The following is a 15,283-nucleotide window of genomic DNA, read 5'->3' on the forward strand; positions in this document are numbered from 1 at the left end:
AAATAAGAAAGCCATGCAGTGTAAGACAAGTCTGGATAACAGGCAACCCAGCACTGCTTGTGGTGGAAAACATCTGCTTTATAAGAACAAAGCTTCCATTTTAGCTTCCACTGAGGTTACTAGACAGTCAGTCAGGATACTCACCCTTCTTTTTGTATCTTAATCTAAAGGCAGACTTCTCAATCTTCCCATTCTTTGATAATGGAAGCAGTGGTGCTAAGAACTATTCCATTTATCACAGTTTTTTAGGTTTTGTAAAAAGTGATTTATCATAGATTTTCTGAGTTTTAAATTCACTAAGCTGAGCAAGAAAAGGATAAAAAGACATAAGAATCACCAAAATGAGAGGCAGCACAGTCTTGTAGAAGCACATTGTTAGCTATGCTTCCTAGTACATATTTATTCTAAATGTATTTTAATTTATTGTAACATGGTTTGCAACAAGCATTTAATAATTGTATTCTGTTATTCTGGCAGTTCTAATACCTGCAGCAGTTTACCACTTTTTAGCTGAAATTATGCTGGATTTCTATAAAAAACTTTCGTATGACTTCATGAAAACAGAATTTTTGTTAAATATTTTGGCCTGTCTCCCTACAAGCATCCCCTGCAAACATCACATCTCCATCCTCTGTTGGCCTCTTCATTCCCTCAACACATAACAACCTAGGACACCTTTCGTGGACATCCGAGGATGCATTTTATCTGCAGGGGGAAAACAATCCTGAACTCTTATGTGTGTGTGTGTGTGTGTGTGGGGGCATCCCCTTCAAATTTATATTAACCAATTCTGAGTAACACAACAGTGTTCAAACATGCAAACTTTACTGTCAGTGAAAGTAGTTTCAGCTAACATACTTTGATTGCTTTATATAAACTACATTTGACAAATCACTAGGAATTTAGTAGGATGGTAAGAGTTGGTGATCATAAACATAACTTCACAAGAGTTATGACATTTTTCCTGATGCTCCCAATACCCTGCCAACTGTCTGGACAGCAGACTGTAACTGCCACTATAGTAAACAAGGTGGGTGGTTGCTAATGCTCACCAAAGAAGCTTAGTTAATCTGCCATGTGCTCTCCAGCAGTTCCTAATGAAGCAGCTGCACTTCCAGGCCTTTAATAAGACAACATTCCTGCTGCAGGAATCCTCCAACCCCTCTACTAGGCTGGAGTGAGCATGCATTAGCTGTTCATTCCCAAGTGTTACATGCCAGCTCTTCCAGAGCCTATGCCATTAGTAAAACTGGGGTGTTCTGCCTCATAGTCATGGCCCAAACCTCTATACCAGCGATCCAGAATTTATGTCAGCAGTATTTAACTGTAGTACAATTTACAAATACTAACAGTCTCCAGAATCTATTTATTCAGACAAGCGATTATGAAATTTTATTTTGAAAACCACACACATTTACACAAACACACACACATACACACACACACACACACACACACACACACACGGAAAACCAACTGAAGGAGCAGAGCATTACTTACAGCTTAAAAGCTCTTTCACACTCTTCTTTCTCATGTATTAAGAAGTTGTTTTCTTCTTCCTGTCTTTTCATTTGTTCCACTAGTTTTTCCCTTATGTTTTCTTCATGTTTTTTCTTCATCCACATCTTGAAAGCCTCACTTGGATCTCGGACATTCTGATCCTACCAAAAAAAGTTGTACCTGTAATAATACATTGACTGTATTTGGCTGCTACAGAGATTATATACCTACGCCTCCTTGGGAAGTATTTAGACACACTTCTTTTTCTGACAAAAAAATAAAAAAGGGAAGTAAAATAACAAGCCTGCTGTAAACTAGATCTTTGAGAGCACTCCATTCAATGGAAAAAAGCAAAACATTCATCTTCTCTAAGTTGCAATAATGGTACATTTTTCACAGCCATTACTGTCTGGGAACACCTCCCAGCAGCTGATACTTATACTGTTGCATAAAAGATTACGGAAAACCAATCAGTTCTATCCTATTCAAGGCTCAAATGAAGACACAAGAAAGAGGCTTTGAGATGAAAAAGAGACACCCAAGTGCATGACTTGCAGATAATACATGGTTTTATAGGGTACTATGACGTGTACGTGTTTTTCAGATACCGGTAGCCTTATAGGTTCATAGAATGATACTAGGCTATTGGCCCGGAGGCCCTTATAAGCCTAGTCAAGAATTTCACTCACGTTCCTTCAAAGTCAGCACCTGTTTCCCCTGTCTAGCAGAGACACAGGTGGGATCCCAGGGGCATATTTTCTATTTCCCATCCAGTTGTCCAGATTCATCTTAAAGAGGACTAGAGAGGTACTCTACTTGACATGGAGATGGAGTCAATTCCACAGATGGAGGAGTCTTTGGGACACAAATCTATCCTGCCAACAAGTTCTATTAATGTCACAGATCAGGTTAAGGCCTTGTGTGCAGATTGCATGAGTGGAGTTTGACTTACGGATATGCAGCAACATCATCAAGGCTGGGTCTGAGATGGCCTTCTATGCCAGACACAGGTCACCTCTGAGCAGTCTGTATGAGACTGAGTAGAGGGACAGGGCTTTTAGCCTATCTGTATAGGATAGGTGTTTGAGACCCTGGATTTTCCTGGTCAGGAACCTCTGAGGTCTCTCCAGCTGCTGCATGTACTTGGCAAGGTACATATCGAAGGGGGCATTGTACTTGATAATGGGTCTGATAAGGGAGGAGTACAGGGATGTGATAACTTCCTTGTTTCTGGATGAAATATCCTTATTTATTCTGTGAGCCATGTAGAAAGCCTTCCATACAATGGAGGCAATGTGGTGGTCAAAAGTCAGGTTGCTATCAACCTGGGTGCCCAAGTCCCTCACGAGTGATTGCGTGCTTAGTACGTTGTTATTACTGTGATAATTAGTGGGGATGCCATTTTCTCCAAAGGGGATAATGATGCATTTCCTGGCATTCAGTTTGAGGCCAAGCTTCTGGCACCATTCATTAATTTGGGTAAGGCCCTCTAGGAGGATGTTCACATCATTAGTGGAATTTAAGACAGCGCCCAGCTTGCAGTCATCTGCAAACTCAGTCAACCACAGACCACCAGTTTTGGCTTGCACCTCAGAAAAGTATATTCCAAACAGTAGAAGCCCCAAGACGGGTCCTTGGGGTGCATCGCTCGTTATGGGTCTGCTACTAGAGGTGGCTTCTCCTATTTTGACTGAGTGGGTTCTATCAGTGAGTCAGTTAGCTACTCATCTGGTAACATACGGGTTGATACCGTTTTCTGATATTTTATTTTCAGAGTATACTTTGTGTATGTACTTTTCCAGACTGTACTTTGTCCATATAGTTTTACTAGCCTGGCTCCAGCTCATAGTTTTAATGGTGGGAGCAGTTAAATTACATCCACTGGTCTTAATTTCCCAGAACTGTTTGATTGCTTTGTTCCATATCAATAGTCAAACACACTGCACTTCTCAGCTTCCCTGCAAAGCCATTCCACTACAGTGCACAAGCAATGGCTAATTTAGCAACCTGCCATGACTTTACTGCTGCTATTCTAACCTTACACTTACTACTTTAAGCAGAAGCAGCATGAAATTCAACAGGAGCTAAGTTAAACGTTTCCCCTGCTAGTGATACTGTACCGCACATTATTAAATTGTCATCCTTCTTGGGACTTTGCCATTGTTTGCTGTTAACTATTAATTTTGATGATTTGGGGTGCTACACTTTGTTATTCACAAATTTTCCAGTGAATTAGGACTCATGTCAGAATTGTAGTTAAGTCATCAAGCACCCTGTGCAATCTCTGGACTGGCACTCTTTCAATACAGAAAAATGTCTTCCCATAGATGAAGGCCAAAAAAGATCTTCCCAAAGATTTGGGTCAAAAAAAGTCTTCCAAAAGTTAAGGGTCAAAAACAAACTCAGCTCTGAATTGTAGCAAACAGAACATGCAAACACCTTCTTATGATTTCTAAAAAAAGCACTGGCATTAAATCAAGCTGCAATATATCCCGTGGCTTCTTAAACAAATGCTGACACATTATTTGGGTCCCATTGGCAGCTGACGATCGTGCCCCTTAACAGCTTGCACTCAGGACAGCTATCCCCTTCACCTGCTCTAGTTACAGCTCTAACATCTGTTCTAATTACTAGCTCATGGTTTAGTTCAGGTAATGCAGTATGACTAGCTGAGTTACTTGTTCCTGGCTTGGCTCGGTTCTTGAATCTGCTGTCATCAGGAGTTGCCTGTTTTGCTTGAGATTTCTGCCATTGTTTGCTCATGGCCTTTACCTTATATATTGAGTCTCTTCAGAAGTTGCAATGTAATCTTTTTCATCAATTTGCCCTCAAAAAAATTATTCCATCTCCTCCAACAGCTGGTCCAGGACCTATTTCATGTAAAACGGCAACTGAACGGCTTGAAGTCCACTTAATCCACCACAACAGATTATATGATAAACCAAAACAAGATTTAATGCAAGCGCTTTTGCTGGAAAAATGTTCCAGCTTCTTCAGACTACAAACAGTAAAATACTTAGAAAAAACACCTTTTAAAACAATTCAATAAATGAACTGCCAATAGAGTTTGTTACCCCTCCTGATGTCATACACAAGCATTTAAGAATTAAAGCTACAGGGGGTTACTCAAACTTAAAACACACCAGGATGCTTAAGCAACCTCACAGCACCATCATTAAAGAAAATAAAGAATTTTTTAAAAATAATTTTTTTAAAAATAAAAATAATAACGACAATACTGAACTTGTGTACTATAAATAACACCTTAAAATGATATCCTTTACATGGTCGAGATACAGCTATGTTAAGTCGCTCACAGATCTAATATACTATATTTTTATGAAGTAAACTATGATATGTGAGGCCAAAAAATTCTTTATTTTTCTAGCGAAAGCGCTTACATTAAATCTTGTTTTGGTTTATCATATAATCTGTTGTGGTGGATTAAGTGGACTTTAAGCCGTTCAGTTGCCATTTTACCCAGTTTGTTCTTTGCTGTTAGTTTTCTGTGTCTGTTATGGCGAGTGGCTTGGGTTCACCCTCACAACTTCTCTTTACTCAAGAGAATGGAAGTAACAAAATACCTTCGGGCTCCCTGGAAGTGAATGCTGCAGGTAACCTCACCATTTTGGTGGAGCAATTGTTAAAGAATGTAGACACCTTGTCACAATGTTTGGATGCTAATACAGGGCAGTTGGCCCTTGCAGGTGTGGGTGCACTTTGTAGCCAACAATTTGAACAGCCTCAACCTCCTCATTTCAATCTCATGGATGGCAACAGAGCAACTTTGGTTCTTCAAAACCACCCACAAGGAGTGAGCGAAGATGGCCGAACGAGGTCAACTATTCATGGGAAACTTAATCCGCATGGCAGTACTAGAATGGGTGAAGTGCAGAGAGTTAGTGATGTCCCAACAAATGAGGTATTTCTGAGACAAACTTCTTTTTTTAATACTAATGTTGTCAATGATGGGGCTAGCAATAACAATAATAACAGTAATATAAGCTCCATGGTGGGGTTATTAAATGAATTTGACCAAAAATTATATAAATGTAGGAAACTTCAATTGGACTATACAACTATATATTTACTACTGTATAACTTTTTCAATATAAATAATCTGTGTGTTTATTCTTGTAAAAACTGAAGTTATCATGTTGGAGCTTTTCTCCCCGGGCCTCCACTGAAAATGGACATGTATCCAGTTGGACTATCCCGGTAAACAAATGTAAAATAAATAAAATAAATAAAGAATGCATCAATAAAAAAATTATTCCAAAAGGATTGCGGCAGTGGCAATACCCGGTTGGGTTAGTAAATGGCTCACCGTTCCATTTGGAGCTTAAAGCCCTATTTGACAAACATGGTCTGGAATTCCTTAGTATTTTAATCAAGAACTATGTGGAACAGATTGCTATGCTTAGAAATGATTTAATAACACTAGAACAAAATATTGTTGCTGCAGATGAATATGATAGATACAGATTTGAATATGCACGCATATTCAGCAGCATTGAAGCTAGTATTTGTAAGAATGTTGAAACTAAAAAGAAGAAAATAATTAGAGACATGAATGAGTATTTAAAAGGTTCTGCCTATCCAGCCCCTCCATCTAGCACTAACACCAGTCTCAATGGGTTGGTTTGAGTCATATTGGGCAGACTAATGTTGATGAAAGTAATCATAACAAGTCCATAAATGGTACGGTCAATGATGGTAGCCCATGAGTTCACCGTAGTGAATGGATAAGGAATAATCAGCAACGACAGGTGCCTCAGTATGTTGACTAAACGGAAGGCACTACTCCTGCTGGTCATAGTAATAACTCTAATCACAATAATAACCCTAATCAGGGTTTTCAGTCGAACAATGAAGTGCAACAACAACAATTTTCAAACTGGCACACCAACAACAGGAGGCAGGGCCAGAACAGGAGGTGGCAGAATCGGAGGAGGAGATAAGAGGGATTTTGCCACATGTCCTGGTAAGCACCAAGGAGGACTTTAAAATTTTCAACTTTAGTTCACTCTGGGTGGATAAGAATATGGTCAACTTCTTTTCTAAAGGCCTGACTTTTGTTCCTGACAAAAGGGCCAATTTGATCAAAACCATCATAGACCTTAAACTTTTCGTTCACAATCTCAGTCTTTCACACCTTATGGGTTCCAATGCCACACTGACTAATAACTTAAAGGTTTCCAGCCTGTTTAACCCACAGCTGCAAGACACTCTAGCTTTGTTTGAAAAAGCTTGTGAAATTGATTTCAGAAGGTTGCTGGTGAACAATACATGGTATGCCAATAAGTGTAAGAACATCGACAGTGAGGAACTGGCATTTATTGATTTGTTAAATACATGTAAAGTGCGAGTTATGAAACCCAATAAGGGTGGTGGTTTAATATTCATGGATCAGCATGATTATGTAAGCAGAATGCAAGTTGTCTTAGACAGTATAGTGTATGAACAGATTAGTCTTAACCAAGTGAATGGAGCCTACAGGTCAATCAATAACACCCTTAATGATTTATTTTTAGAAGGGAGTATTGATATTGATAGTCTACACTACTTAGCTATGCCAGCACCCATTATTCCAAAATTCTTTGGAACTCCAAAAATCCACAAAGACCTCACCAATTCACTTTTTAGACCTATAGTGGATGGTAGAGGGTCTATCACATAAGCATGTGTGAAATTTGTGGATGCTAAGTTAAAACCTATTGTTAGATCTGAGCCCCAAATATGCCATGATTCTTGGCATTTTCTTGAGAATATAAACAAGATAGTTTTTGATGGCAGTTTGTTATTTGTCACAGTGGATGTTAAAGATCTGTACACCGTTATTCCCCAAAAACTTGGTGTAGAATGTGTTAGAGAATTTCTCCATCTCAGGGGGCTTGACAACAAAGACATCAATATCATAGAGAGTTCATTAGAATTAGTTTTGAATAACAACTTTTTATTTTTTGAGAACCAGTTAGCCATGGGGGCCCCCTGTGGTAGTGGTTTTGCGAATAGTGTGATGGCTTACTGAGAAAGGGTATTCTTGTTTAACAATTTAAAATTTAGAAAACATGTAACTTGGTATACACATTACCAAGATGACATGTTCCTCATTTAGAAAGGTGAAGCAGTTTTAATTCAAGTATTTATAAATGAGATCACGAAGTTTACAAATTTTCTTGAATTCACCTACTAAATAGGTTATAATGAGATAGATTATCTCGACATCCACCTTTCCAAAGATACCCTGAATAACAGATTTAGGACCACTGTATTCCGTAAGCCTACCTATTCTAATGCATTCCTACATTTTTCAAGTTGCCACCCCTTCCATCAAAAGAAAGCAGTAGTCAAGGGGCAAGCAGTAAGGGCAGCAAGAATGGTTTCTAATTTTGATGATTTCATTAAGGAATGTGATTTGTTAAAATCTAAGTTTAACAAAAGGGGTTACCCTCAGGCATTCACTGAACTCATTTTCAATGAAGTTATTAACAAAAGACGCACAGGCCACTTTTCCCCTTTGGTTTCAAAAGGTTATGATGCCCGTTTTGATGAGCCACAATTGGAGATGGAGATTAATTCTTCCCAAGTTCCCACTGATAGGCAGGTCATTAGATTATTGACAACCTTCTCTTTGGATTCTCATTTTTATCAAGGAAATCATAATTAAAAACTGGGGGTTTATTTTAGATGACCATGCCTTAAGAAGAACTTTTGGTCAAGTGCCCCAGTTTACTTATAGAAGAGGTTTAAACTTGAAAAATTTACTAGAGAATCCCAAAAAAATAGTGAAGGTACACACAGGCATGTTTAAATGTGTAGATGCCATCAATGTAACTATGTTAAAGTTACAAGAAAGATAATTATTAGAGATAAAGAATACATATTGGATGCTAAATTCAATTGTGATTCTCAAGGGGTGGTCTACGCAGCTGTCTGTGACCACTGTGAGGGTTTCTATATAGGGAAAACCGAAAGAAAAATTAAACAAAGAATCTATGAACATGTATATAGTATCAATAATTCTGTCATCACGAATGCCCTAGCTAAACATATCGTGGATTGCCCAACATATAGGTTTTTGTTTGTAGTGTTAGAAAAAATAGAAAGAAATTTAAGAAGGGGTCCCTGGGAGCTGGCATTAGAAGAAGCTGAACTTAGCCGGCAAATTCGGACAGGTTCACACACCCTACCGGGGTTAAATGAAGCACTGTCCATTAAATGCCTGCTTAAAAAGAAGGCTTTGGTTGGGTGAATAGTTAAGTGTTAGGAGAATAGGTGTACTTAAGGCATACACAATCCATCACGTAGGTTTGTAGTCTGTTAATATTACCTGCTTAGTCCACAGTATCAACAATGTGTAGTATCTCATACTTGCCTAAATATTGGTGATTTAAACTGTGTTGTAATGAGGTCTTTAAGTGGGTATGGTTTGTATACATTGACAAAGCCTTTGTTATTGTTCTAGTGGTTCTTCAAAAATTCTTTTAAAGACCAAGCTGTTGGTCTCACATATCATAGTTTACTTCATAAATATATAGTATATTAGATCTGTGAGCGACTTAACATAGGAGTATCTGGACCATGTAAAGGATATAATTTTAAGGTGTTATTTATAGTACACAAATTCAGTATTGTCGTTATTATTTTTATTTAAAAAAAAATTTTTTTTTTTTAAATTATTTATTTTCTTTAATGATAGTGCTGTGAGGTTGCTTAAGCATCCTAGTGTGTTTTAAGTTTGAGTAACCCCCTGTAGCTTTAATTCTTAAATGCTTGTGTATGACATCAGGAGGGGTAACAAACTCTATTGACAGTTCATTTTTTGAATTGTTTTAAAAGGTGTTTTTTCTAAGTATTTTACTGTTTGTAGTCTGAAGAAGCTGGAGCATTTTTCCAGTGAAAGCGCTTACATTATATCTTGTTTTGGTTTATCATATAATCTGTTGTGGCGGATTAAGTGGACTTTAAGACGTTCAGTTGCTGTTTTACCCAGTTTGTTCTTTGCTGTTAGTTACCTATTTCATGTAACCTAAGTTGACCATCTGAGAAAAGTATTGCATTTTGCTTTCTGTCAGTATGTTACTAATTTTTGTTATTCACTCAGACTCCATTTTTTTACTTTCAAAAGTAGCTGTGATAATACATTGACTGCATTTGGTGTTAAAGAGACCATATATCTGCACCTTCCTGGGAAAGATTTATTTAAACACACTTCTTTTTTGTCACAAAATAAAAAAGGAACTAAAATAACATGCCAGCAGGTTCAGGAAACTATTTCCTGTTTTAATTACAGTTTACAGTTTTACATACTTGACTTTTCATTTTAATTTATTTATTAACTAGTTTTCTGTAGGTTGTGATTCACTTGGCCAGCATTGCCTGGCCATTATTATTTGGCTCTTACTTTTGCATTGGTACTTACCTTGGTTGATATTATTTTACTGTTATTTATTCCACAAAATTTTTAATTTTATTATTATTTCAAAAAATCTCACTGATCTACTACCATAGCATTTTACTTAGACCATCGAGTGTACAAATTATTTACTTATTTTCTCATCAGCTTTCATTGATATGTAAGTAATATTTTTTATTCCATTTGTTTTTGTTTAACTCAAATTGATCGGGTGAACTTTTCCTAGTTTTTATTTTCAGTACTACTTTACATGGTTCAAAGTTACGGGTATTAGACTGAGTTATGACAGGACATACTTCCTCAGTAAGTTTATATCATTTGAAGGATGCACAAAATACAGAAGCATAGAGGACAGCTGTCAATTCCACTGATTTGTTGGTGCTCATCAATCAAGTAGTGCAAGAACATTCCTTCAAGAGTTTATGGATTTCTTAATTTCTTTGGTGTTATGGATCCCCAGATTGGTTGGGACTGGGTGACATTAACATATAAGTGGATTATGAAGAAATCCAGGTTGCTCAGATTATTTCTGCTACCCACCAACACTGACACACTTCTGCCTTGGTTTTATGGCTTGGTGTAAAGACAGGTGACTTGGTGGTGGAGTAAGTCACTTGGTCAGACAACTGCCTCATTCATTCTGTGGTTGAACAAGCAGCCCCTGGATCTGAGGTTGGTGCAGGACAGGATTTTTTGTCTGATCACCCCATAGCTATTTTCTCTAGTCTTGCTCCAGCTATACCAGTATGGCAGTGCAGCACCTAGAAGTTCAAGGATGCTGAGGTTTATGATCAAGCCCTGACTGCCTAAGTGCATCTATTTGCCCCATATTAAGTACAGCTGACTCATCCTGTGGAATGTGAGTCATGGTAGGATTTTTGAGTTCTGTGAATGCAGGAGGACAGGACAAAGGCTTCAGCACAGATAGCAATGCACTGGTCTGTTTGAGGACAAGATCCTACTGAATGAAGATTGCTCCACATATCAAATAGAAATCTCACAGACAAAATATTCATATTTGTTCCCTAATATCTCTGAAGCAGCAGCTAGCTGACTGGATATATTTTTCCAGCAGGGTCAGGGAGGCTGTGCAGCTCAGGCTGCCTTGCCACTCAGAAAGTCTTATCTATGAGGAATGTGAAACGGTCATAAATTTTTCTAGTGCTAAGCTTGCCTTGACCAGATGAAGTGTTCTGGACATTGAATCCACAAGCATATATTATTACTACTGCCCTGGCCAGCATGTGCCACCTTGGATAGGAAGCCATTTTACTACCCCTGTTGACAATGACTTTGTTTTTCTTATTTCCAGGATGGGTCAGATCACCTGTACACCTAACCCATGCCCCACCAGACTGGAATTTCCTATTTCAAGGTATTAAGACATACTTTTTATCTTTTTCTCTGTCATGGCTGTTTTTTTTTCCAAGTGTTCTTAAAGATGCATTAGTTACCACCATTCTTAAGAAGTTAGGACTATATTCAGATGATCAAGATAATTATCACTTAATCTTGAACCTCCCATTCATCAGTAGAGTTGTTGAGAAGGTGACATATGTGCAATTGGATTCTTACTTTACACATAAACAATACTTAAAATACATTTCAATCTGGCTTTTGGCCAAGCCACAGAACTAAGGTAGCCATCATTAGAGTTCTTAATGATCTGGTGGCAAGGACTTGTCAGTTTTACTCAGTCATGGTCCTGTTTAATCTCTTATCATCCTTCCACATGGAAGACCACATGAGCCTTTTGGACTGGTTGCAGTCTTACTGTGCCCTCTCAGGTGTGGTCCTGGATTGGTTTGCTTCCTACATGTCTGGCTGATTAAAGATGTCAGTTTCTTGTGCACACTCTTCTTTATCATACCTTCTTACCTGTAGCATCCCACAGGGGTCCATTTTGGGCCCACTGTTGTTCTCTGTGTAGATTTGCAGTATCACTGTTTTGCTGAGGACATGCAGCTATACATCTGTTCTCAACAGGATTCTGTGGTTTTGCATGCTTTGGTCTCCCGCTATTTGGAGTACTACAGTTTCTTCTACTTGGGCTACCTCACTACGAAAATGATTGCCTGTAGTTGCCATAGAACTCCACAGATTGGCTACCTGTGTGGATCTCTGGATACCTATGTATCATGCTGGTTCAACGCAGTCTGCTCTAATTTTCATGTAGATTAACTATAGCTGCAAGACTATGGTCATGAGCTGTATGCCTGTGAATGTTTTCTATGTCATTTTCAGAAACTGCTGGAGTGGTACTGACTTGTACATGCCATATGCTTTGCTACTAAGGCGATTATTGAAGGTTCTGAAGATATGGTTGGAGTCATCTGGGAACTGCTCCTTTGCCTATCAAGGTCCAAACCTTTGGAACTTATTATCAAAGAGGCTGGCTGAGGGAGTCTCCAAGGCTAAGCAGCTTTAAAAGGTCCCTGAAAGCTTATCGCTTTGACTTGGCATTTAACATCTGATGCAAGTCAATACTGCCTCAAGACTATTTTATTGTTTTCAATTAATGTTGCTTATTTTTACATTTTATTTTTAAGTCATTTTCTGTTATTTGTTCATTTATTACTTAGTTTAGTATTCTGTCCTAAACACTTTAATAAGCCTAAATCTGAAGTAGCCAAGAATGAAAAGGTAGAATTTTGTTAGTATGTGTACCAACCAAATATTTTTTTGTATTCTTTGCCCCTACTGTCTACTGATTATCATCCTCCTCTCAGCCAAATGACCCATTTATTTCTTCATTATCATTAATCAAGATCTGTAAGGAACCTGAGCTCTTCTAGAGCCCAGAAGGCCCCCTTTGCTATGATATTATTGAAACGGTGGATAAAAAAACAACAGAATTATAAGATTCCTAAATAATTAGCTTCACTTACTCTAACAGATGCTGTCAGTGTGTTATTATGAGCTGGAGAAATGCAGACTAAATCTAGAATGGCAGCAGATAAGGACACATCTGCATTTCACATTGCAGAGATCTCAGGACAAGAACTGACAAAATATCACATGAGCATGGGAATTAGGGCAAAATAGCTTCTGCATTTGTTGTCGATGTGACTGGCGAAGAGGTCGCAGGAAGGCTGGCCCCATTTGAGGAAGATTCTGTCCGCAATCTCTTGTTTGAGGGACCATTCGTGGGGCAACAAAATTGCTTTGCTCAGTCTGTCCGCTATTACGTTGGATTTGCCTGGGATGTACATTGCCAACAGAAAGCGCTGGAACGACAGTACCCACTGCCATACTCTGAGGGCTTCTTGGCAAAGGGGATAAGACTTGGTCCAGCCTTGCTTGTTCAGATACCAGACCACTGACATGCTGTCTGTCTGTATTGCAATTGCCCCTAGAGGAAGAGAGTCCTGAAAGTATTGCAACGCTAGAAGTACTGCTCTCATCTCCAGGACCTTGACATGCAAATGTGATTCTTGATCTGCCCATGTGCCTTGGGCAGTCTTTCCCTGAAATAGCCCCCCCCCACCCTATCAGGGAAGCATCCGTGGTCACAGTGGCAACAGGAGGGGAAGCATGAAAGGACGTCCTATTGTGACATGAAGAGACGTCAACCACCACTGAAGATCCTTCTTGCAGGAATTTGTTATCAGGATCATGTGACTCATTGGAAGTTCATGGTAAGACCATTGCGTGAATAGAAGCCATTGAAGGATTCTCATATGCATCCTCACTAAGGGGATTGCTAGAATAGCTGCCGCCATCAATCCTAGAACTTTCAATACCTCTGTTGCTGGTGCTCTGTTCTTTGATATTAGGGACATGATGTGTTGGCGAAGAATAGAGATTCTTTCTTGCGGAAGGCAGAGAGTGGTGGTTGATGTGTCTAGTTCTGTCCCTATAAAAATGATATGCTGCAATGGCAACAAGGCAGACTTTTCAAAGTTGACTGTAATGCCTAGCTGATCGCAGAGTGTCAGAGTAGCCTCTCTCACTTGAAGAAGTTGATGCCTGGTGGTGGAGGTAAGGAGCCAATCGTCTAGATACGGAAACACCTGGAATCCTAGATGCCACAGGTGAACCGTGACTATTGCCATGCACTTGGTGAACACTCTGGGGGCTGTAGTGAGACCAAAGGGCAGAGCTCGGAATTGATAATGATTGGGTCCCAGCTGGAAACGCAGGTGATCTCTGGATGGTCTGGCCATCTTTATGTGGTAGTATGCATCCTTGAGATTGATCGAGCACATCCAATTGTCCTTCCCCAACAAGGGGAATATGGACTGTAGCGACCATTCAGAACTTCTCTTTTCTCACAAATTGGTTAAGTCTGCTGAGATCCAAAATGGGTCTCCAGTCCCATTTTCTTTGGAACCAAAAAGAACCTTGAGTAAGTTCCAAATCCTGTCTGGTCTGCTGGGACTGGTTGGATGATTCATTTTTCTAGCAATCAGCGTACCTCTATTGCTGCTTGTCCCAAATGACTGGGTGGAACATCTGGGATTTCTTTGATGGGAAGAGGCTGGGTGGAGAATGGTATGAAATACCCTCTGGAAATGATACTTTATACCCAACTGTCATTTGTTATATTTAGCCAGGCTTTGGGGTACAAAGATAAGCGACCCCCGACTGCCTCCAGAGTAGGACAGCCAGGCCTCCCTTCAGAAGCGCTGGTAGGATTGACCACAGAAGTTATCTCTGTCACGCTGGTGTTGCAGACCCCCTCTGCCATGAGGGCGGCATCTTCCATTGAAACCCCCTCCTCTGCCTCTGGAGGGTGCTCTCCATGTGTGTCTTGAAAAGCTCCTTGGGCTTTCTGGAACCACATCTTTCCTCCCCTCTGACCTTTGGGAAAGGGTCAAGTGGGGGTGGAAAAATGGACGCCGATGGCAGACAGAGTCTTTCCTTCTTGCTCACACCTGGTTAACGTCTCCTTCACCTTTGTCCCAAACAAGGATGAGCCATCAAATGGGGTATTATAAAAAGAAGACTTGAAGGGTTCTGCAAAGGAACAGAGTCGCATCCAGGCATGCCTACAGAGAGTGATTCCTGTACCTGTGGCTCTACTCAAACCATCAGCTGCGTATGATATGAGACGCATGGACGAGTTGACTATCGAATTGAGGGTGGAGACCTGAATGGCAATCTTATCGGATACACTCAAAGCTACAGCACCCTGAAGAGTAACTCCCAAATCCTTAAGGAGATCTCTCTGCAGTCTGGTAAAATGTGTCAAGTAGTTCAGTGATCTGAGTGAGAAAGTCACTGAACTGAACATGCATTTCCCATATCTATCCATGATCCTAGATACTCTATTAGGAGGATGGATAGATGAGGAAGTCTCAGACATTTCTTTTTGGTGGCTGCCGCCATCACCATGGCATCAACAGGACTCCCTTGGTCAAA

General features: G+C 39.6%; 1 protein-coding gene across 3 annotated transcripts in view; it reads right to left on the minus strand.

Moving 5' to 3' along the window:
- CCDC181 (coiled-coil domain containing 181) overlaps positions 1-15,283 on the minus strand; it is a 606,866-nt gene that overhangs the window by 107,717 nt on the left and 483,866 nt on the right. For 2 of the 3 annotated variants that reach the window (XM_044072352.1, XM_044072351.1), the window contains one exon: positions 1,501-1,661. The exons of the other annotated variant lie outside the window; for it this stretch is intronic. In XM_044072352.1, the coding sequence (XP_043928287.1) occupies positions 1,501-1,661 (161 nt within the window). The remainder of the gene's footprint in view (positions 1-1,500; positions 1,662-15,283) is intronic. 3 annotated transcript variants of the gene reach the window in all.

Source organism: Protopterus annectens, chromosome 5.part0 (genome assembly GCF_019279795.1).
Source record: "Protopterus annectens isolate FY-2018-M chromosome 5.part0, PAN1.0, whole genome shotgun sequence".
Lineage (NCBI taxonomy): Eukaryota > Metazoa > Chordata > Ceratodontiformes > Protopteridae > Protopterus > Protopterus annectens.